Source organism: Scardinius erythrophthalmus (genome assembly GCF_964197995.2).
Source record: "Scardinius erythrophthalmus genome assembly, chromosome: 8".
In the NCBI taxonomy this organism is placed as follows: Eukaryota; Metazoa; Chordata; class Actinopteri; order Cypriniformes; family Leuciscidae; genus Scardinius; species Scardinius erythrophthalmus.
The window spans coordinates 9,130,384-9,154,505 of NC_138228.1; the positions used below are offsets into that span (position 1 = coordinate 9,130,384).

The window sequence follows — 24,122 nt, forward strand, 5'->3', positions numbered from 1 at the left end:
TGAAGGGCTTGACATTAACTTTTTTGCTCACTAGCCAATGTGGCTAGTGGTTTTCTAAAGTTACTAGCCACACAGCATTTTTACTAGCCACATTTTTGTTGTTGTGAAATTACCTGATAAAAGTTGACTAGGCGTGCTAAAATGTACTTGAACCCTTTTCCACGAGCAAAATCCACCCGCATTTGGCGGGTTGGCGGGTGTTAAAGGAGCCGTATAAGATTGTGGCCAAAACTGGTACTGCAATCACTTTCAAATTACTGTAGAGCGGTGTATCCCCTCCCCCTCCCCCTGACTCGAGGTTGCCAGATAGGCTGCAGGAACTTAGGCTGCTATAAGGAGCTGCAGCTGTGGTAACTAGAGCAGAGCTGGCAACCCGGATGCTGAAACCACTGATCTATATAGAATGACTGGATAGCTCATGACGTCATAAACAGTGAAGCCAGCGCGCCGCCATATTGGTATTCCCTAGTGAGCTCATGCATTCTATTGAATCAATAGGAAATTTTATGATTTGACTGAGAAAACATTGCCTAACGAGACACAGTTTTTAAATCTAAAGTCTCCCTGTATATTCTCACAACGCAAACATCCTAAGCATTTAAATGGGTATTTGTTTAAAGTCGGGAAATTTTTCCTGCTTATTAAAAAACGGCAATTTCTTTGCAAAAGGAATAAAAAGCTGTACGAATAAAACACTAGTCGGCCTTCACTGAAGAGCTATCTTCACAGGTAAGAAAAACAGTTAGATAATATTAATTAAATAGTGAATGCTAAAGACCTATATTTTTGTGAATTGGTGAATATTCAGGTGAATATTGTTTCGTGGCCACGAATTAATAATACCTCAGCACGTTATCTTGTGGCCACGTTGTAATTCGTTAAATCAAAATGAGGGAGGGTATTAGTTCAACGTGTCCACGATTTATTAAAACGAGGAAACAAATAAGTCGTCGTAACAACGAATTATTTAGATCAGTGGACAGGGCGCATAAGAACAAGCAGAGAGAGAGAGAGAGAGAGCCCCGGCCGCGCGCGCGCGCACTCACCGCCTTCCAACAACACGAGCACTGTATGCTCTCTCTCCCTCGCGCATATCAACATAGGTCGGAAGACCGATTGTGTTTTATAGATTAGTAGTTTGTTCATATAAAGTGTTTGATTAGCAAGTACATGTTCAGGAAATGCATAATACAAATTGTATGGGTTAATGTAACGGTAAACGGAGTCTGCACGAAGCTCTTTTGAAGCTGTCAAATGGCGTCGCTATTGGACACTTACCGTAATTGTGATTATTGCTGCTCTGAGGTTTCTTATAGGCTACTGTTGACTGTTTTATCGTTGTTTTTTTGAAGAAGCAGCAGCATTACTCTTGCCTCGGAAAAAAACAACACGGTCATAGCGACAATTTTGCATATAAATTATCACTTATAGGGCTTGAATTACTACCTTTTGGTAGTTTGTCTACATCCTTTTGTGAACGTCGTTTTACACTTGTTTACTGCACAGCGGGTCATCTTAAAAGTGCCGTCGGAGCTACCAATCTCTGTATAACGGGCGTTGGAGCCCTCTGCTGGTAGGGAATCGTAAGATGGCCGCTCGAACACTTCCGGTGGCTTCACAGCCTACTGGCAGTTTAGAACGTTATGAGCTATCCAGTCATTATATAGATCAGTGGCTGAAACACTACTGACTTCGTGATTGGTAGATAGGTGGAGGGTGGCGCTTCAGGCCAAAACACAACATGACAACATCAACATCAGTTGAGGGCTGCAACTTCACTTTTTATATGACAATATCCTGGCCGTACTACTGTTGTCAGTGATATAAGTATTTGAAATGAACATGATTTCTTAATGTCTAGTAACATATCAGGGCCATTTTATGATTAATTGAAATACATTTCTTACATACAGCTCCTTTAATGTCAAGCCCTCCAGTGAATATTAGTTTCTGTTCCTTTCAATTTCGAGAGCGTTTTAACTCCTACGGTGGCCGTATTATTCCAAGATTAACATGGCTTCCAGTTCGACTTCCTCCAATTGCGCCTTTAAAACTATTCAATATTCATCACCTGTGATCCGTCGCAGCACAGATTTATGTTACAAGGTAAACAATACTTTTTCATTGATGTGAGGAAAAGTAACGCAAGTTATACTAGAGGTCGTTTTGGTGTTATGCACAACCATGCTATGGTTAGACAAGCAACTATAAAACTTCGAATTTACACAAATAGGCTGAATTACCTGTCGAGAAGAAAGCAGGCAACTTCGGCGTCTGTTTTAAAATCTTTGCTCCTCATGAGCTCTTTCCATCTGGGAAAAGTTACTCCAGTATTGACTTTGGTCTTGCTGATTTGCCTGTCGCGTTGACGTTTTAATTCTCTCTTTCGCTTCCTTGGCGACTCTGCTAACGTTACATGTTCTCGAAAATAGGCGTGATCCTCCATCAGCAATCTTTCAAATCTGCCGGCAGTCGCAAGTAATCTCCCCCTCGCATTCGTCCCTGTGTCACTGAGTGTAAAGCGCGAAAGGCGAAGCTTGAATTTACAGGTATGTCCCTCTTTGGCTAATGTAGTTTCAAGATGGAGGGGCAACATGGCGACCGACATTCGAACCCCTCACCCGTATGTACTTTCAATGGTAGATTATAAACTAACGAGAATACTTTATTACTTGAAAGAAGTAAATATACATTAATGAGCACATCTATTTTTGAAAGAACTAAGTGTTTTTGCTAAGAATCAACTAAAAAAATTACAGTGTAGCTTTAAGGCAATTCTAAGATGACATTGTGTACTGAAGTCTGTCAATCATCATTAGAGCGCCACCCTCAGGCTGAATAACGCAAGGTCAAGGACGTTGGAATTCTGCCAAAAGTGTGTCTGATGTGTTCAGAGATTACAATATAAAGCGTGACATAACAAAATATAGATATAGATAAAACAAAAAGTCTATCATAAACTAGCGCTAACTAAGGCCCAGAATCTGCCTTACCTACATTTACAGCCAGGAGCAACTACTGAAACAGATGATATAGGCCAACTCGTGAGTCGTGACATACCGACATAAAAGCTTTTTTGAGTTCTCAAATTTAAATTCTCCAACAAATTTGTCCAATATGTATGTAAACATTTCAACAATTAGCCAGGTCCCTTTTCAACCCAATTTAAGTTTCCTTCACATCCAATATCCAACCATTTCTACAAGCAGGGCTGTAAAGACAGTAATCTAGCGACCCCTCGTGGACGGTTACCATTAAAACCTTTCACGCACTGAACAAAATTACTCCGGTATCAAGACAGTAGTAGGTTCTATAACACAGAAAATAAATAATTTACAACTATTAAATAATGCCTTTTTATTGAATGATAAACAATACAGTCTCAGGACTTAAATCTGGGCATTAGTTTGTGGCAAACACATGAGTTTGGTACTGTATTGTAACTGACTGAAAAAGCCCAAAAAACACGGATAAATTGTGGTAATGAGTTTTGTTAATAATCAGTTAATACTGCAATCATGTCTCCTTGAATGAAATGGGTACAACTGTTATGTGAACTGTTCTTGCAAAAGTATTATGTATAGTATAAATTATCAGAATGTTTTTCATTAGTCCATTTTACATGATAGATGATAAACATTTTTAATACATAAAAAAAAAAACTAAATTAGAGATGACTGCAATAAGTGCACTTTGTAAAAAGTTACTTGGTCAGAAAGGTTTTTCACTTAATTGTTTTTTTTTTTTACTTTTATAAAAATAAAAAAAGGGTTTAAAATCCATGAACTACAGGGAAGAAACATCTGCCATTACTTTGGTGGAAATGCACCAAAATGAACACATTCACAAGATGTAGAACATCATACAAAAATGTATAAAATCACTTCAAAGCAGAGGGCCAAATGACACTGGAATGTTACAGTATAGATTTCAATGGTGAGACACGATTCTTCAGATGAAGCCAGGCTAAACTTTACCCTATGTAAAGTCAAGTGGCCTACAGGTTTAGTGTGGTCAGAGACTAACCCCACAGAGGCAGCATACATACTTCACTAGTGACTTTATCTACAGTAACGGTGTATTAACAGCACAGTATAACTAACAAAACTTCAAGGGCACTACTGTGGTGTAGCAGGCCTGTTTTTCTTGACCTGCCAGTCCTTTTCTCTCAGACTCAGTTCTGCCTCTGTGAATGCTGCAGGTCCCCAGTTTGTGATTTTCTGAGGGTGCTTAGGACCTGAAAAAAAAAAAAATAATAATAATACAATTTGATAAATAAGATATGAAAATGAATTAATTCAGCAGACACTAATCTAAATGTACTCAAAAATTAGATTAATATGAACATTACCAGTCAACTGCATTTTTATGGCACTATATGATCAGTAAATAATAATAATAAACCATTAATATTATTTTAAAAAATAATCTGTTATTATTGTTGTTTATTATTAAACAGTCTCAATGTGAATAAAGCTTAACCTAAAAATTATAGTTGTATGTGAAAAGATCAGGTGCTGGTAAATAAATGTTAAATAAAAGTGGTTAAATTAAAAAATAGGTCACCTGGCTGAATGAGCCGTATGAGTCCCTCATGGTGGGTCACCTTGTCTTTCCAGCTTTTTGTATTATTAGCAGCATCTGCTAGTTTCTTCATCACCTCCTGCTCAGACAAAAACACACAAACCCACCATGAGAAGTAGCATTATAAAAGAGTGGTTACATTGCACCAATCCAGCCACTAGATGGCAATCCACACAGGAACATTTTTGAGAGCAAGACCGATCACAACTTGAGTATAATTAGCCTGCAGCTATGTTATTCTAGTGTCTTACCTCATATTGCTCCAGAGCTCCCTGTCTGTCCGCCTCGAGCTGCTGCAGCTGCTGCATGGCAGACTCCAAAGCGCTTTCCTTTGCCAGCCGTTCTCGTTCCAGCTCCTGCTTCTCTGCTTGTGTCTGAGAAATGGTCTGCTGTTGAAACAGGTGTATCTGCTCCAGCTCTGCACGCTTGGATGCCTCCTCCTCCAACAGACTGCAGCAGACAGAGATGCACATGCTCACATTTAAAAAAAAAAAAAAAATCGATATCCACAACTTTTTTTGCTACAATGTTATACTATATTTACAAGCTATTTAACTTAGATCTTTATTATAAATGTGGCGGGAGGAAGTGGTAAATCCTTGTCGCAAGCTCTTGCGTTACTGCTGTGCCACAAAAAAAGTATATATTATGAACAATTTTTTGATAGTGTGTTAATAAAATAACACTGTTCACTCTTATACTGGTACTGGCAGTGTTGGGGTAACACATTGCAAGTTATGTAATCAGAATATTTTTTTTCAAGTAACCAGTAAAGTAAAGCATACACTGTCACTTTTAAGTTTACAAAAAAAGTAATTTAAGTTTACATTAAATTTACAAAAAAATAATTTTTCAAAAAAGTAATTTAAGTTACTGTGCCTTGCCTTCCCATTTATTGACTGACACCTCTTCTGTCCCCAATGTTGAGAGAAATCGGGAGTAAGTGCAGAGGCGCTGTGTGTAAATATGATGCCTAATGAAGCCATAAATGTGAGCACGCATTTACTCATCTTAAATTTAAGATACATTTTTACTGTATATAAACTCATGTGACCTAAAATAGACTGTATAAAGCAAGCATGTACACATTGAATTGTATATATTTTAAAAAGAATGGCCTTTGTGAGCCAAGATGTGCGGCCATGTAAATGAGGGGAATTCACATGGGTAATAGTGCAGATTGTGTGTGTTTTGGTAAAGTGATGAGCTTGCGATGGGTCAGCACAAACACAGGAAGAGAGATGGCTTTCGCGGGGTGAGACAGGGAACAGGAACTGCAGACTTGAACAGACATCATGTGTTTGTGACGCTACTGCAACTTCCCACCTTACAAGGAAATGGACGGCCCTTAGGTTGCTCCATTCCAGGTGCCACATGACCTTCATGCCTCAACGGTGATCTTATTCTCACATAAACTACAGTGAGGAACTAAATAGGCTTGGAAGAGACAGACTCTCTTTACTTAAGTACAGTAATAAAGTGTTCTGTTCATATGTGAAAATCTTAGTCTCCTATCAAATATTTTGAATAGGCTAATTATTTTTATGTTATTTTATCTGTATTTCTTCAACTATATTGCTGAAATAGGGCACCAAAATGGTCAGAAACGGCCCTGACTTTATACATATTTACCTGGCCTGTAGTTTTCTGACAGTTTCCTCATCCTGTCTGGCCTGTCTTTCGTCCTCTAGTGCTTCTTCTAAGCGGTGGTACATGCTCTCCAACTCACGTACGCGCTGCAGATACTGCTCTAACTCACTGGACTTTTGAGCCACCTGTTCCTCCATTTGCTGCCGCACCTAAAACACACAAAATGATAAATAAAAAAAATCCTTTATTCTGCAGAACACATAAGAAGATATTTCAACGAATGTTTTAATTGTCTAAACAACACCGGACCCCATTGACTTTCATTGAACAAAAACACATCCACTTCCACAGAAGAAAGTGCAGTCATTCAGGTTTGGAACAACATGATGATGACCAAATGATGACAAACTTCATTTTTAGGTGAACTCTCCCTTTAAATAATGCCATAAAATCTAAAGTATCAGTGCAGAGAAAATGAGAAAATTATGTGTGACTGTGTGCAAATTTTGTGCTTCCACATTTCCAGTTATAATAGTAGAAAGCAGAACATATGCTGCAGTGTACTTCCTGTAATAATCAAATAAAGACCCGTGGAGCTGAAGTAATCAATGACTGCTATTGGTCAGATTAACATCTCTAGGTGCATGACGTCAAAGCCATAGAGGAGTGTGTGCTAAGTCAATAGAAAGCTAGCAAAACAGTCACCAATCAGGTATACACAGAAAACAAGCACCATTTTTTCTTTCTCCATTTCCACCCGGTAGAGATCCTGCAGCTCGTTCTGGGTCTGCAGACGTCTGCGTTCCTCTTCTGTTGCATTGGCTGCGGCCTCCTCCAGTTTCTGTGCAACACAAAGACATAATTTGTAAAAAGCAAAACAGATACACGTGCTGAACTGGATTTTACAAGTTGGCTATTAAAGGAGGAAACAAGCAACTTCTCTTCATTGGATCATAATACCACTACCCAGAATGCAAGTGGTCAGAGATGGGCAGTACCATCTGGATTAGGGCCAGTGAAAGTGTATCATATGCAAACTTTAGCATAGCAGGATCTTTCAGCAAACCAAACACAAATAAACCACAGAACCACTAAAACTGACACATCCAAGCCCATAACATGCACAATGTTGTAAAAGCCAGAATATAATTTTTTATTTCTGACCACAGTCTCACCCCTCAATCACTGTCTATATGGTTGTGGTCAGATGGCAGGTCAGTGTGAGATCCCAGGTGGCCGTGCTGAGTGACAGGGCAGGTATTGTTCCAGTATGAACTCCTCAGGGTTTGGAACGGCCCTCTCTAGCTCTCTCCCCAGGCCCCTATTGTCCTGCCATGTATTAGAGGACAGGGGGAGAGGCACTGACACATCAATGCTGGACTGTTCTCCATTCAGACAACAGTTCAGACACAACTGGACCAGACAATGAGAACTTGTCATCACCGTAAATTAAATGATTGTTCCCAGTTAACACTGTATTTACTGTGCCACTGGTTTTCTTTCAGAGAATATTGTGTTGCGTGTAATATACTGTAATCAGCTGTTAGTTTTTTCTTCTGCAGAACACAAAAGAAAGTATTTTGAAGAACGTCATGTATGGAAGTCAATGGGGTCTATCAACTGTTAGGTAACTCATATTCTTCAAAATATCTTCTTTTGTGTTCAGCAGAAGAAAAAAATTCATACAGGTTTGGAACAACTTGAGGGTGAGTAAATGACGACAGAATTTTCATTTTTCTACATTAAATGCACTGAAAGCATGCAGGCAAATGAATAAATACATAAAACACTGTTTAAAACTTAATTTGTATGTGTTTATAGACTAAGTAAACCAATAATTAATATAGAATAATTTCTATTTAAACAGTTCTATTCACAAAGTTAAAAATGTTTGAATGTTTATAGTGGTTCTTGTGTATAGTTCAGGGAACTACACTAACCTTTTCCACTGGTGGCACTTGCGCTACTAACTTTTTCAGTTACTGGCGCAAAACATGATTTGGTCGCACAAATTATTTAAAGTAAGCCGCTCTGGATAATAATGAACAATAATGAAACTATTACATACAGCAGGGAACTACACTAACCTTTTCCACTGGTGGCACTTGCGCTACTAACTTTTTCAGTTACTGGCGCAAAACATGATTTGGTCGCACAAATTATTTAAAGTAAGCCGCTCTGGATAATAATGAACAATAATGAAACTATTACATACAGATGTGCTTTTTATTTTACTTGCCATCTTTTAAACCACATGCCTTCTTGTTTTCTTTAACATTGGTTGGGAATGGGATAGATTTTCTGCTAAATGGATTTCAACAAGCTATGGGCACAGATGGGCAGACTCCTGAACTCTTAAGTAGTGATGCACCGATGTGAAAATTGTGGTCGATACAGATAATAACCGATATTAATATTGCTGTTATGGCATAAAACAGTAAAAAAAAAAAAAAAATAACAGGAACATTGTGTACAATTAAGATAGGATACTTAATTTATTATTCCAATTAGGGTTGGGCGATATGGCAAAAATATCGTTTCACAATTTTATCACGATTATTTTTTATGTTGGTTTTACTATTTTGTGACTGAGCATTACAGCCAAACTAATGTCCATATTTTAAAAACAAAGCCTTAGGTAACAAAACATATATTAAAAAATGGCAGACAGGGGCAAAGATAAAAATATTTGTCATTATTTTCTTTGTTATTAAATATTAAGATCAAAGATACACATTACACATACACAACTTAATATACAAATTAAATAAACAGTGTTTTATGTTTTCAGCTTCAGTAAATGTATTTAACAGTAGCATTGAAGAAAGTAATTAAATTAACAAATATGAAAATAAAACAAAATAGACTTCACTGTATAAATTATACGTTGATACTTATTTTATTAACGTTAAATAGTTCTCCTAAAAATTCAAATTGTCATAATTTACTCTCTCAAGATGTTTTAAACTCGAATAAGTTTCTTTCTTCTGTTGAAAATAAAAGATATTCGGAAGAATATGGGTAACCAAACAGTTGATGTACTCCTGTGACTTTTCTCCTATGGAAGTCAATGGGGACCAGCTACTGGATAGCCACATTCTTCAAAATATTAATATTAGAAAAATATTAGAAGGAAATTAATACAGGTTTGGAACAACATTAGAGTGCGTTAATGATGAGATATTTTTTTATTTTTGGGTGAACTATCCCTTTAAGGACAAGCGGCAGCGTGTTTACTATTGCTACTGTCTCTTTAAGAGTTGCGCGCAAAGCGTCTAGTATACACGCATTTGACAAGCAGATTTACTCATTTTTCTCAAGTTTTCTTTCACTTTAGACATAACCGACTTTGTTTATGTAAACATTGTGTGTATTTAACAGTATAAGCACAATACGACTCGAAAGATAACTTAGTCCAGTAGCTATCCAGGCGCTGGTAGACAGGCTTTTAGTGCATGTGAGCTTCACATGTACGCGCTGAGGAACGCACACGTTAGAACACGTTAAAATATAAAACGTTAAATACTAAATGTAAACTATAGCCCGTCAATTTTCATTTTACAATTATCTTCTCTATCTGTGTGCGCAGGGGCGCTGCTAAGGATTTTGGGCCCCATGAAAAGAATCTTGACAGGGCCCCCAACACAGCTGAGACTTTTTTCATATTAATTTACATAAAATCATATTTATATTTGTATGTATGTGAGGCAAAGCCGTGCACCCGCTGCACCCTGCTCTATCGAAACGTGCTAACTTGTCGAAAAATGCTACCTTAGAGACCTGGGGCCTCATGTACAAAGCGTGCGTATGCACAGAAAAGTGCCGTAGGCTACGATCATTGTCACGGGCGGTCCACTAACAATTTAGGCCAACTTACAAACCCACCTTTATTTGTGAAATATTAGGTAACATACTGTCGACCCTTTGCCTCTTTCCAGGGTTTCCCCAGGTTTGATCACCCCAAATTTAAGACTTTTTTAAGACCTTTTTAAGACCACTTTAATGAAAATTAAGACCTACATCGCACCCATTATGCAGTCGTAAAACACCAGATCAAATCCCAATAATGACTATTACTAACAAATGTTTTAATTAAAAATAAATTTATTATACAAAAACTCATTCAACAACACACTGCAAAGTGATGTTTTTGGTAAATATCAAACATTCATAACAATAAACAGATAAACTAACTTTTCAAATCATCTTAGTAAAATTTCTCAGCATTCAAATTGCTTCAACCATTGCTTCAGAGGGGTAGACAGATAGGTAAGAGAGATATAGATAGTAGGGGTGTAACGGTTCACAAAATTCACGGTTCGGTTCAGTACGATACACTTGTGTCACGGTTTGGTACGTTTTCGATACAGCAAAAAGAAATAAATGCCAGAGAATTTTATTATTATTATTATTATTTTATTTATTAAAACTAACACACTTTGACCAATGATGGAGCTATAATAGACTCTTCTTAGGAGCATAAACAAAACAGCTCCTTGGAAAAAATGAAATGTAACCTAATATTGTAGTAGTTATAAACAAAGGTCTATTTTTAGTTCAGATTAACATTTGAGGGCAGCAATTGTATTCATAATGTCAAAATAAAACCGACGTAATGTTACTTGAAGCCATTAGCCTACTATTCCTGCCAAACTTCCATGGTTGCAGTTAGTGTTACTACAGTAAATCCATGGTGAATGTTGCAGATCTGTGGACTCTGGATAGTTCATTCATGGCACAATGTTTCTTCCAGGTTTCCACGTCAGCGCTGTTTGATCCGTTAATAACGGAGAAATGTGAATGTTTCTCACTAGATCTCACAGCGATGTTATTACTTCTGTGGCGAATTCAAATGATTTATTTACTGGATCTCTTATTACCGCTGTGTAACAGTGTCGCTTGATCAAGATCGCTCGCGCTGCACTGGTCCACACTGATAAGCGGTCCTTCAACCACACAATAACGAGTAGCCCAGTTTCGTTCCGCTTACATTACGTTTGCACATTTGATGTTGGACAATGTTGTGGTCGCGCCGGCGTCTCTTACATTATGAGCGCGCTTGCCACGCGCAACGCAAATAGTACAACGAACCGTTCGGTTCTATGATACTTCATCACACCGGCGCTATAAGTGAAGTCAAGCTGTTTGTGTTGCCTGGATACAATTTGGGCGGACTGAACCATTTTATGATAATCGAGAGGGGGAGAGGGGCACATGGACGTTTGTGTTTCCTAAACAAATACATTTTTTTGACACCAGGAAACAGCAAATAGAATAATTTAAAGTTAATAATTTTTACTATCAATTTTTTTTTTTAGCACCACAATTTTATTGGGGGCTTCTCTGGGCCCCCTTTTAGTCGTGGGCCCCGAGAATCGTCATCGTTTAATTACCCCCCCTTTACAGCGCCCCAGTGTGTGCGCGCGTCCGTGTTTGTGAGAGAGAGAGAGAGAGAGCCGCTCGCGCAGCACCATAGACGTGCAGCACTGATACAGGCTACGTTTTAATCTAAGTAACTTAACAGTCGTGGGGCTGAAGTTTTGAATGCGCAGAGCACGTTATAAAACGTAGGCCTATTCTTAAAATACACATTTCTGTTTTAATAAATGCTCATAGTAAATCATAGCATATTGCCTAAAACAGGTACAAAAATAATCAGTGATACATTTGCGACCCATTCAAAATTAGGGTCGCAATGGCATTTCAAAAGGTCGCATATGCGACCATTTTGGTCGCAGTGTAGTTCCCTGATAGTTTGTTAAAGAATCAAGTCTTATTGATTTATATTTGTATGCCAAAAGATTAATTTAGTATTGCTTAAAGTCTATAAACGCAGACAAACAAAAGACAAATTCCTTTACTGCACTTACTCAACATTAAAATCTCAGTCTTGGTTGATTAGTCGATGTGCTAAATCCGTTCATGGTCATGCTTATCTTACAGATTTAAATCCACTTGCTGATGACAAAACCCATTGGGGATAAGTCTGGCTAAACCCTGATTTAACAATATTAAATCACTCAACCAGAAAAGATAATTAGGATAACGAGAATTGAGATGAAAGAAGGTTAAGAGGGGTTAAATGAGAAAACACTATTTCTCCGAACTACCAACCCCCAACTCTCACACATACATACTAAACTCACTTCTTTGCTCAATCCACATCTCTCTATAGGGTGTGAAACCACACACTCGAGCTAATCTGATTTCAGCTTTCAGTACAGGCTGTTTAGGATGAAACAACTTCTGCTGAAAGTTTCTGTAGAGGGCCTGAATAGGGAAGGTAGTACTTGAAATCAAAGAAACGGGTTTCAGTGACATCAAAATTCATGAACAGCAGAGAGAGAGTTTACAAAGAACTGGGGAAACACGAATGGTCAGTGTGGAAAAAGACAAAGTTCCTGTTTCACACATTAAACTGCAGTGCAGTATGTTTGTAGTTTTGTTCACAATACCTTATCTTTTCATTTTAAATGCTAATTGTTTTTGCCATTCCATGCATGACTAAACACAGGTTTTTCTACAAGTCCCAAAGTTGTAGTCAAATTTTCCAGAGATGGTGACTTTTTGCAAGGATTGTTTTTTTAATCACAAAGTAACAAAATCAAATATAAATGAAATTTAAAATGCAGAAGGAACAAAACATGCAATTTTCAGTAAAAGGTCTGAGAGACATTTGTTTGTGAGTTGCTAGAAACTCAGAGAGACTGGAAGCTCAGCAGAACATTACAGACCTTCCTCATGGCCTCCAGCTCTCTCTGTTTGTTCTCATTGGCCGTCTGCAGCTCTCTCATCCTCAGCTCCAGTTCTTCCTGCTCAGCCTGTTGTTTCTGTCGCAACTCTCGCCGTTTCTGCCGTGCCTCGTGGTGTGGAGCCGGACGTCCGACCTTCAGGAGTGTGATACAAGTCTGAATAGCTGAGTGGGCATAAATGACAGAAATTATTCAATATTTCAATATTAACAAGTTAACTCTCACAAAAATGTAACATACTAACCTGACAATGGTGAATAACAACAAAGGATAATGAAGCAATATAAACGGTATGCGCTCCAGTACACTTTTCTCAGACCTACTCATTCTTTATTAGAGTATTTACCACATTTTATAATAACAGTAAAGTATTCAAAACTACTGTACCACTTACCGCAAGGATTCATAAAATTGCTCAAAAGTAAAAATAAAAAAAATTACTGTTACAAAAAATTTCGGTTTCAAATAAATGCTGTTCTTTTAAACTTTCAATTCAAAGAATTGCTAAATGTTTTCACAAAACTATTAAGCACCACAACTGTTTTCAACATTGATAATGATAACAAATGTTTTTTGAGCACCAAATCAGCCTATAAGTTATATTTCATCCTAACATCCTAACTATAATTATATTGAAGTATGTGGCATTAATTGTATTATAAAATCCATTTATAAAATTATATAATAATACAATTTAATTTCATCTTAAATACATTCCCATCATATACAGTCAAAGAGTAAGAAAAGCTGCGTTATAGCTTCAGCTGCGTGGTTTCTCTGAATAACGCAGATAAGCGTATGTACAGCTGGCCTATGAGAGGTTTGTAATCTGGGTCTAAAAGGTGTTTATTGTGAGAACTGGTGAGAATGGCACACTTGGCATTGCTCGAGGACCAGGCAATAGCGCGTCTGCAAACAGCGGCAAGCTTGACGAGAGTGACGAGAAGCTATAAGGAAAGGGTGTGTGGAAAGCCCTTATATGGAGATGGTTTGGTCGTGTTTTATGCAAACGACTAACCTCGGGCACACTGTTGCTCATTTAGAACAATCCAAATTCAATATCATCAATTATTAGTGAATGACCCAATGTGATGGAGAATGTGATGTTTCATATCTCACCTTGAATCCACTCTTGTTTTTTCTTCTTATCAGAGGCGCTGATTTCAAAGCTTTTGTCAGAGCACTTAACGTAGAAAAGGCACTTTTTGCCCTCCTTATCGGGTAAGGACTGCAGAGGAATGCATGAGGTCATCGCAAGAAGAGGAAAAGGAAATGCAGCAATGAGAATGATGTCACCATAACAACTGCACACAGATTTCACTTACAATAAAAGCCAAGCTGAGATCATGTTTACAATAAATCATTGCAGAAAAACATTCTTGCCTCAACACAACAGTTTCCATCTAGTAGTATGTCTCCTTTCTTCTCTGTAAGATCTTCACTGGCATAGTATGAAATTACACCGGGTTTCAACAGGAACCACCGCTCGGTCCAGTTCTTCCTTTTGTGGCCCTTTTTCATCATGTAACCCTGAAACAGGTCAAAGGAACAAGTCACTTTGCAGTTCAGTTGACAGTTCCCTGCTGGTGGAGCCAAACACTGGAAACAACAGTGAGTCCTGCTCCTCAAATTATCTATGAGTCACTCTGCATCACTGCTACAAGTGCTAAATGGACCAAAAAGTCTAGATACCCATGCTGACTCACATGCTCTTTTTTTTCTAAGGTGTCTTTAACATTGAATGCACATTTCAAGTCATGTAAGTACTGCGTCCTGTTTAAGAATCAGTTTCCTATGACTTAGTTAATCTGTATCTTTTCCTGACTGTGTCTGCACAGCTGGCCTTGGCACCAATCTCTCTCTCATTCACAGTCAAAGCAGAAAACAACACTGATGCAAGTGTGCTTTGTTCACACTGGCCTCAGATCTACAAAACATACAGACATCAAAACACAGGCAACTGATTTAATGGCTGATAGCCAGACGTCAATATACTAATGGTCAGTACATTCTTACATTCTTAACCATGAGGAAATTGAATTGTAACAGGTTTGGCAACAGACGTCACAGTGAAACACTTATTAAATCAAACCAGTTTTTCCATTTTTGCATAGCAAATTAACATACTTACTGCTCATAGTTTACTTTCTGAGCAAGATTTTGACTATACTTAATAAAACAAAAATGCTTAAATAATGGATATACACTATCATTAAAAATGATGCATTAAATTTATCAAAAGTGATAGTAAAGACACAAGATTAAAAAAGAAAAAAAACTAATAAATAGAAATAACAATCCTGGAAAAATATATCACGGTTTCAACAAAAATATTAAGCAGCGCTACTGTTTTCAACAATAATAACTAGGGTTTCTGCAGTTATCTTCAAATTAAATGTAATGCTTTAAATGCCTTTTTTTTTTCATTTCTTAATGCCATACATGATCCATGACTAACCACAGATATTATATGTATATGTGTGTGTGTATGTGTATGTGTGTGTGTGTATATATATATATGTGTGTGTGTATGTGTGTGTGTGTGTGTGTATATATATATATATTTGTGCTGTCAATCAAATTAATTTTGAAAAAATGTCTGATTAATCGTGATTAAAAACACATACATTTTTGTAGGTTTATATTTAGTTTATTTATTTTATAATGTAATAATTTCACAGTTAATCTCCTAATTAATGTAGAAACAACATACGGTATATTTCAAATACTTGTTTAGTGGCATCTTTTTTATGAATGAAGGTCAATCTCACTGATAGTAATACAGCTATTGATGTCTGGATAAAAATTGATTTGATTTGTAAATCAAACAGATCCTTCAAAGGGTATGAGCACAACTGTCTATAATATAATAATTAAATTATTTTGGGTCCAAAATTAACACCTGCCAAATGCCAAATAAGACGAAAATTGACTGGTAACCTTATTAGGAAAGATGGCATTATATATCAAATTAAAATATATAATACATGATCGAATGATGACATGATGCAAAACAAACCATTTACTAAAGAAACTTGTCTCCTAACAACTTTTACCTCAGTGAAAATTTTATTTAAAATGTTTTTCTCCATAACTCCATGTTATGGAGAAAAACATTTGTGACAGGTGCCAGTTCCCTGAAAGATGAACCCTAGCTCATCTCATATGACATGAGATGTTGCGGGTGACACAACATTTTTGTCAAAAATATGATAGGAAAAAATAGCAAAATAATAAAATTTTCATAGTTTGATAGCCAGTTAGAAATATTTATGGCCAGCAGGTTTTCTCAATTCTAAGGCCAAAGGAAGTTATGGCAAAAGGTACATTTTGGACCCAGTATGTATGTGTAATGTGTATACAGTTTATATTATACTGGAGCCATACTCCTTCTTACCTGTTTGAGCACATCCAGAATAAGTTCCTGGAACACTTCATTAATGCCCATGGAGAGGGTCTGGCGGTCCATGCCCTTACTGAAGTGACCCATACCCACCAACTCGATCATCTCCCACACGATCAGACTCTGGTGCTTGCTGCTCAGCTGGAGCTTGTACTCTTCAAATTTTTCTTCGATCCAGCTGCCACCCATGGTATCCGTTAGCTTACGAAGGAAGTACTCTATCTGAGAACAAACACATAATTATATCAATACTTTTTTTAATACTTCAATGAAATATGTAGAAACGGAAAGGCACTTTTGTGGGCCTAAAACAAATGCACATTTTTTAGTAAGGTGATGAGTAAGATGATGAAGTTTGAGTTTTCTTTGGCACATTCAGTAATTGTATTTATATGACTAAGAAATGTATAATGATACTGATATAGTTCCCTCTCTATTAAAATATCACAGACATCACAGTGACATAAAATGACAGCAAGCTGACAACTTCCTTCTTACAGACTGATCACAATCATAACTAGAATGGGAGAACAGAAGTTTATAAAACAGAAGTACCAGAGAATAAACTGTATTTTCCCAAAAACATTCAGGAATATTGGGGAATTATGATTTGAATGCCTGGAAAAGTCAGGAAAATTAATCAAATATTTGAATTGTTAAAATTGTTGAATACAAATTGTTATTAAGCTCTAAAATATTTAGTCAGAAAGCAATTGCTCTATGTGTGAAATTAAATTATTATTTATAAAAATCTTTCACCAGTGATCACAAACGACGTAAAAAGTCATGAAAATAATTGGTCAAAAGGTGTGGAAACCCTGTTTTTAGACTATTTTGTTTCAGAATTTAGCATAATTATCATTCTCACCTCCTCAGCGACCATGACCAACGGATATTTATCCTCAGACAGGAAGTTGAAAATGCACCATATCTTAAATGCATCATCATCTGAGATAAGAAGGTGGTTTCTGTTTAGATTTTTTCTGGCACACAGTGTCCAACACATCCTGTTAAAATCAATTCGGTCAAAGTTGTCCTGGACCTGCAGGGGGAAAAAAGTCCTCATGAGACCTTATGGAACTGAAAATGCAAAAAAAATAATGGGCAGAATAAAGTGTTAGATAGGTTCAACTCTAAGCAGATTTGATGTACAGATCAGAATGAACAAAATGTCCTGAATCTGGTTTACAAGTGCAAAGAAGGCCTGAAACCTATTCAAAGCACACACAACACTGCAAATAAGACATGTTTTCCCCTCAGTACTTAACTAGAGTTCCCATGGATACTTTTGGAGAATTCTGGGCACAGTTTGCAACCAGTGCCCATCTGAATAGTGCATCTGAAACATTCAGTTGGGAAAACTGCAAAACATTTTAGCAAAGCAAGATTTGAGCCGTTAACACGACAGTGTTTTCAACTAAAAACTAAAAACCATTGTATGCGTTTTGGCCATTCATATACATGACGACAGCATTTTGAGGGCCTGAAAACACAAACTTTTGAAAATGTGTTACAAAATGCAAGTTTTTGAAAACAATGCTGTTATAGAGTGGTGCAGGTATGATGTCAGAACCCTTCATTCTAATTCGCCGCTGGTTCCTTCAAATCTAAATAAAGACAAATGCTCTCAATAACAAATGCGGAACAGTTAGTTCATGCGTTCATGGCCTCAAGGCTAGATTATTGTAATGCTCTACTGGGTGGTTGCACTGAACGCTTAAAAAAAGCTAGAGTTCTTACTAGAACCAGGAAGTATGACCACACTACTCAAGTTGTGTCAACACATCATTGGCTCCTTATAACACATCTCATACATTTTAAAATCTTGCTAATTACTTACAAAGCACTAAATGGTTTAGCTCAGTACTTGAGCAAGCTCTTAATGCATTATAGTCCTTCACATCCACTGAGATCAAAAAATTCTGGCAAGTTGATAATACCTAGCCTGGGAAAACCCAGACAACTTCCAGCAAATTTAGATTTGCTCTGCAAGTAGTCTGGCAAAGAGCTCATTCAAGCCCATTTCTAATCCGTCGAAATCGCGGCACCAATCAGAAACGTTGGGGCGGGCTTTACACAATGACGATCGCTCTGATTGGTTTTAGGTCTATCCAATTGCGCCCAGAGGCATTTGAGCGATGTCCGTTCAACTTTTAAATGCATTATTATATTCAAATTGCAAACACATGAGGACAGTCTCCATGAAAGACCCACTGGCAGATGAACGTGCTACTACATTTCTCTCCGAAACGGTAGGAAATTAAATTAGATTTAATAGAGGATTTTAATTGTGACAAGATGATTGACAGGGCAGTTTACGTGACAGGATGCACGCGACAGATCCGTCCGATAAAGATGACGAAGTAGTATGTCCCAAAGCTTGCCCACTTTTTTGCTACACATTCAAAAGTAAATACCATAGACAGTATATAAACGGTAAATACCTTTTGTTCACAAAAAGAGTACATACTTTTATGGCGTAGTGTAACTTAGGCGAACTGGGACGCAGCATATGGCTTTACACGATGACGATCGCTCTGATTGGTTTTAGGTCTATACAATTGCGCCCAGAGGCATTTGAACGACATCTGTTGGTGACGCTCCTATGGAAATGAGTTATTAATGAAGCTTTGCCAGACCATAACTCAGTTACTACTGAGAATGGTCTGGTTTTAACCAGGCTAGATAATACCTAGAATATCAAAATAAACTGGTAGATCCTTTTCCTATTTAACACCCAAACTCTGGAATAGTATTTTATATTCATATACATAATTTATATTCATCAGTTAAATCAGTTAAATTATTGTTAGGCTGCATAAATTAGGTCAACCAGAACAGGGAACACTTCCTATTACAACCAATGTACTTGTTACATAGTAAGAAGAATGGCATCTACGATTATATTAGTCTGTATGTCTCATCCTTATCCCAAGGTTACCGTTGTCAGTCTGATCCGGTTGAAATCCAGATCAGATGGTGGACCTGCAATTAGAGACAACCAAAACGCACCCCTGAATGTCAGCAGAGACCGGGTCTACAAGAAAATCCCCTGTGAAGGCCTCGTCGAAATGACAGTCATCGGCACAGATCCTCAGCAGAGACCACAAGAACCAGACAGGTCCTTGCACAGACATTAATAATTTTCCTGTTATCACGGTTAAGCTGCTTTGAAACAATCTGTATTGTATAAAGTGCTATATCATTAAAGGTGACTTGACTTGAAGTTTTATTCCACAACGCACACTGCACACACTCACACCCCAAGCTGTCAATTACTCTCAGTTACTTACTTATTAAAAATGTATGTTTTCAAAAATGAACAGAACTGCTTCAAAATGTGTGTGTGTGTAATTTATGCTGTAGAACACAATGTCAAAGTATGGTCAAGTTATGTTTACAACACGGCTTTATTTTACACAAAAAAAACCCCACCAAAAACCCCAGAGGAAAACCTCGAAGGAACCAGTGGCGAATTAGACGTCCAGGTTCTGACGTCATACCTGCACCACTCTATTGTCTGCGTGACATGTAAACTGCAAAAACGCGAATTAAAAAACTTAATTAAACAAAACTAGTTATGCCTTTAAATGATAGGGCAAAATTCAAATTATAAAGTACTAAATGTGTATTGAACACAAGTCTGACAAAAGCTAATGAAAGCTAGTCTACTCTGCAACATATTACAGTCATTATTCAATATAAACCTACAACATATAAATAAGACTTATATACATTATTGACAAATAATAAGAAAAGATAAAATACAAATAATTGAAAAGAAATAACCTGGGGTGCGTTAGCCAACTTTGGTTGCAGGTTCCACTGAACTCAATTGGTAACGACGTAACTTGAGAGACCATAGTTGGCTTTGGGAAACCCCAGGTCAGCAGCACAATAACAGCTCAACAAATATCTACAACATTTTAACAGCTGTTGTTCACAAATGTTGCATGTTTTGTTTTTAAATTGATTATCTTTTCAGCTCCAAATGAAGGAAAAGAATGGATAAAAAAATAAGCCCAGCAAATATACAAATTACACAACTTGAGACTACAGTTGACATGCTGGACTTACTATCATGTCTAAATTAAGATCTAATTATAAATTCAAACATTAAAACCAAACGACAAGAAGATGCTGAACTGCTGACCTATTATAGCCCTACACTATTTAGACTCGAGTCCTTGTGTGGAGTAATGTTTGCAACAAAAGAGACCAGACAACTCCCATTAAACACCGTGTCACTGTAATCCACTGTAAACTCAAGCGCCGTCTCAGTTGCAGTGGTGTAAGTCTGTTTGTTTTGAAATGGCAGCTCCTCTTTACTAATATATGTGCCAGATTTGATCCCTCGCTTACACGCACACCTCCCATCGCGCCCCTGCTTTCTCCGGGAGCCTCACAATAGGGGCCTTGTGGAGACCTGAGAGGCCAGTGGAGCCTCTGTTCTTCTCCAGATGAAGCTGTTCATTTGTATTCAGTGGAGCTTGGGCTCCATCACATTCATAAATAGACTTGATCACGCCTGTGAATAACTGCTTTATGGTTTCTCTGACTGTATAAAGTGTTTGGGATGAGCAAGACAGCTACAGCTGAAAACTAGTCACTGCAATCAGTTCTTTGAGTGAATATTTCTAACTATAGAAGATTTACATGTAGCCTATATTTGACCTGTAATAATGTCACAAACTGAATATTGTGAGCTAGAAGTTCACAAAACAGTGTCAACTAACTCCAATTGCACGTAGATTATCTCACTTTAAACAGCTACTGGAATGGGCATAAAGTATTCATTTTTACTTTACAAAGTATTTTATTATGTGAGGTAAAAGACAGAGTAATCTAAAATACATTAAACTAGCACATGTAGAAAATCAATTGCCAGGGACAATGGTCAATTATACACTTTAGTGGATCTCCAAGGCTGCATTTTATAATTACAGTAGTAATAATAATAATAATAATAAAAACATTATATAGTAAAACATAAGGATTTAAAATGGCTGTGGTCTATTTTAATATTAACAGTTGTTCTGCTTAATATTTTTTGTGAATAAGAAAGTTTAAAAGCATTTATTTGTAACAATCTTGACTGTCACTTTTTAAAATCAATTTAAATTTACTATTGCTGAAAAAAGTATGACTTTTTATTAATTAATATTACTAAATCCCAAACTTTTGAAAGGTAGCATATCGTTAGCCTCATAGCATAATTGCCTATAAGTCTTTTTTTTTTTTTTTTAAATAGGACATCAATTATGCTATGAGGCTAACGATATGTTTCCTGTCATTTTGACAAGTTTTTGAGCATCATCTAACTATCATCTCAAGTTAAAGATAGCTGAGCAACAAAAACATTTTGATATTGTGGCCACAGCATGTCATACAGGAGCACAACCCCACTACATATTAGAAGAAGTGGGTCACACAGCACTAGACCATTTTGATATAGCGTCAATCTATTTTGGTCTTGTGTTGGTTTGCGCTCTTTTGTTCCTCATTTGACATCACAGCATTTTACAGACAATGCATTTCTGGAATCAAAAGAGCTGAAAGGCTATGAAAGATGTGGGGCATAATTTACCCACAAAAAAATAAATAATAATCACACAATCATACATAGTCTTGCAATGAGAATTAAGATGTATGACTAAGCTATTTGTGTACTGACAGAAGGCCATGACTGTGTGTGTAGTGTGTGAATGTATGAGTGTAAAAGTGAAGCACTATAACTTGTTTTCTACCACTGACCACAAGTTAAATTACTTGGCTGAGAATCAGAATGGAACGCGGGGAAAGGGGAAAGGGGAAAGGCGGGTCTCTTTGCAGCAGGGTGGAGTGAGTATTTGGTCAGTCATACAACTATACAATTAGAGGCAGAAGTGTGACCAGAAAAAGCTGACAATACGTGGCTAGTGATGTAAATGCCCCAAAGTTTGTTAAACATGAGACCTCAGACAAACATAAAATAGGCAAAGGGTATAATTTGCCTTTCCACTCTAGGAATTTTAGGCATTAAAATTCAATGTTGCTTATGCTACCTTTTTCAACAACAAATCTTGCCTAAACACCAGAATTAAACTGCTTTGTGGTGCATTGAGAAATCTCTTCCCTCCTTCTGTTTCCTTTTACACAAGAAAATGAGAAATTACAAAGACAGCAATTCTCCCATGTTGCTTTCAACATCATTTCTCTTGCAAAATGAAACTCAAATTATCATGCTTGGATGCCTTTCATTACTTTATCTAACATTTACTTTAAAGGCACTAGTTGTTTTAGTCAAATTGAGGTAAGTGTTCCATGAAGATGACACATTTTCACATAAGAAAATGAACATCCATAAAAGAATTACAGCATTTATGATAAAGTGCATGGCTCAGCATGAAAAACCGCATGCTGTTTGGAATAAGAATGGCCCTCAAAAGCATTATTTGTCAGTACAGTCAACATATATTTTATCCAGAGAAAACCTAAGATCTAAAATGTCCACATGTGGGAAATCCAGACATTTTTTCCACTCAGAAGTGCTTACCTTGTCCAGAATGAATCTGTTCAGGTAGGGCATGTATCCCTGATTGGAAACAGGACCTTCATCATCATCTCTAAAGTGTTCCTCTAGAGCTACAGGATCATGAGGGATCTTCATCACTGTGCAGAGGTTATGGGAAAGCACCTGCAAGGCACCACTGAGATTAACACCAAAACATATCCAATAAGAATTCAATAATGGAAATTCATATTCAATAATAGTTATCTAAATCAGTGCTTAAAGACTTATGAAGTAGGCATAGTGTTTTTTTGTTTTTTTTTAGCCGAATTCATAGTAGCACTCATGTTGTGTATTTCTGGGAGAAGCTATTAAGGGAAGCTATTAATTGGACAAAATGTTGATATAATTACCTTAATTAATTTTCATAACTCTTCCATTTCATCTGAATGTTTTTAAATATTGGATACATTTTTAGAGGTCTGTAACAAAGTCAACGTTTTGGGAGCGATTAGAAAATAACTAAAAGTGTTTAAATAGGCTACATTTGTATATTATCTAATACCTCATCTGTAACACAGCAGTAAAGACAGACCTCAGAAACAGCACTCTCTGTCCAAGAGTAGGCTACTTTATAACGTTGAGGAGTTTTGAAACAAACTAGAGTTTGAAATTCTAAGGAAAACTTCACATGAAACATTGTTGCATTTAGAGTCAGTGCGTATATGATTCACGCGTCCTTAAACACTGAGAATTTCCCGCACTGAACCATTGAAATAACTGTAACACTCCAGTGCCCAAACTCAAAAGAACAAGACAATTCAAAGGCAAAAACAAACCTTTAACTGTGACTTAGACACTTTCCCACTTTTATCCACATCCAGGGCTGTGAATGCATGCCATATTGCCTTGAGAAGTTCGTCCCTTAGTCCCATTTTCAGAGGTAGTGTTTCCCGACTACTGTCTGGCGTCGTTCTTGATGTGAACTGTTTTCTCATGAGGTTTTACAATAGAGCGGTCACATGACCTTGGAACTAGAACTACACAACTCGTAGTTAGAGCACCACTCAGCGATGAGCGCATGCTGCTGAAAGATTGCCAGGATTTTGACATCAATAGTCATTAGCCAGAGTGAGAATTATGAACCTCACAATTCTACTTTTTTAACATAAGTTTCGACGACATTTCCATACATTTTAGTACCCGCAAAATGCGATACTCACGAAAGGCAGTTTGGTTCGCCGGAACGTAACCATAGAAACGGTAAGCTGCCTGTTCTAGCGCCTTCATAATGTGAAGGTTT

General features: G+C 37.1%; 1 protein-coding gene across 1 annotated transcript; it reads right to left on the reverse strand.

The window, feature by feature from the left end:
* Positions 1-3,335: 3,335 nt before the first annotated feature.
* Positions 3,336-23,933, reverse strand: swap70b (switching B cell complex subunit SWAP70b). Its single transcript, XM_081372128.1, has 12 exons — positions 23,659-23,933; positions 22,865-23,005; positions 17,198-17,371; positions 16,324-16,551; positions 14,310-14,456; positions 14,046-14,154; positions 12,909-13,090; positions 6,908-7,015; positions 6,217-6,383; positions 4,836-5,034; positions 4,567-4,663; positions 3,336-4,237 (listed from the first exon to the last, which is right to left on the reverse strand). Exons 1-12 carry the CDS (start codon positions 23,815-23,817, stop codon positions 4,119-4,121), a joined length of 1,830 nt encoding a protein of 609 aa, XP_081228254.1. The 5' UTR covers positions 23,818-23,933; the 3' UTR covers positions 3,336-4,118.
* Between the last annotated feature and the right edge of the window lie 189 nt (positions 23,934-24,122).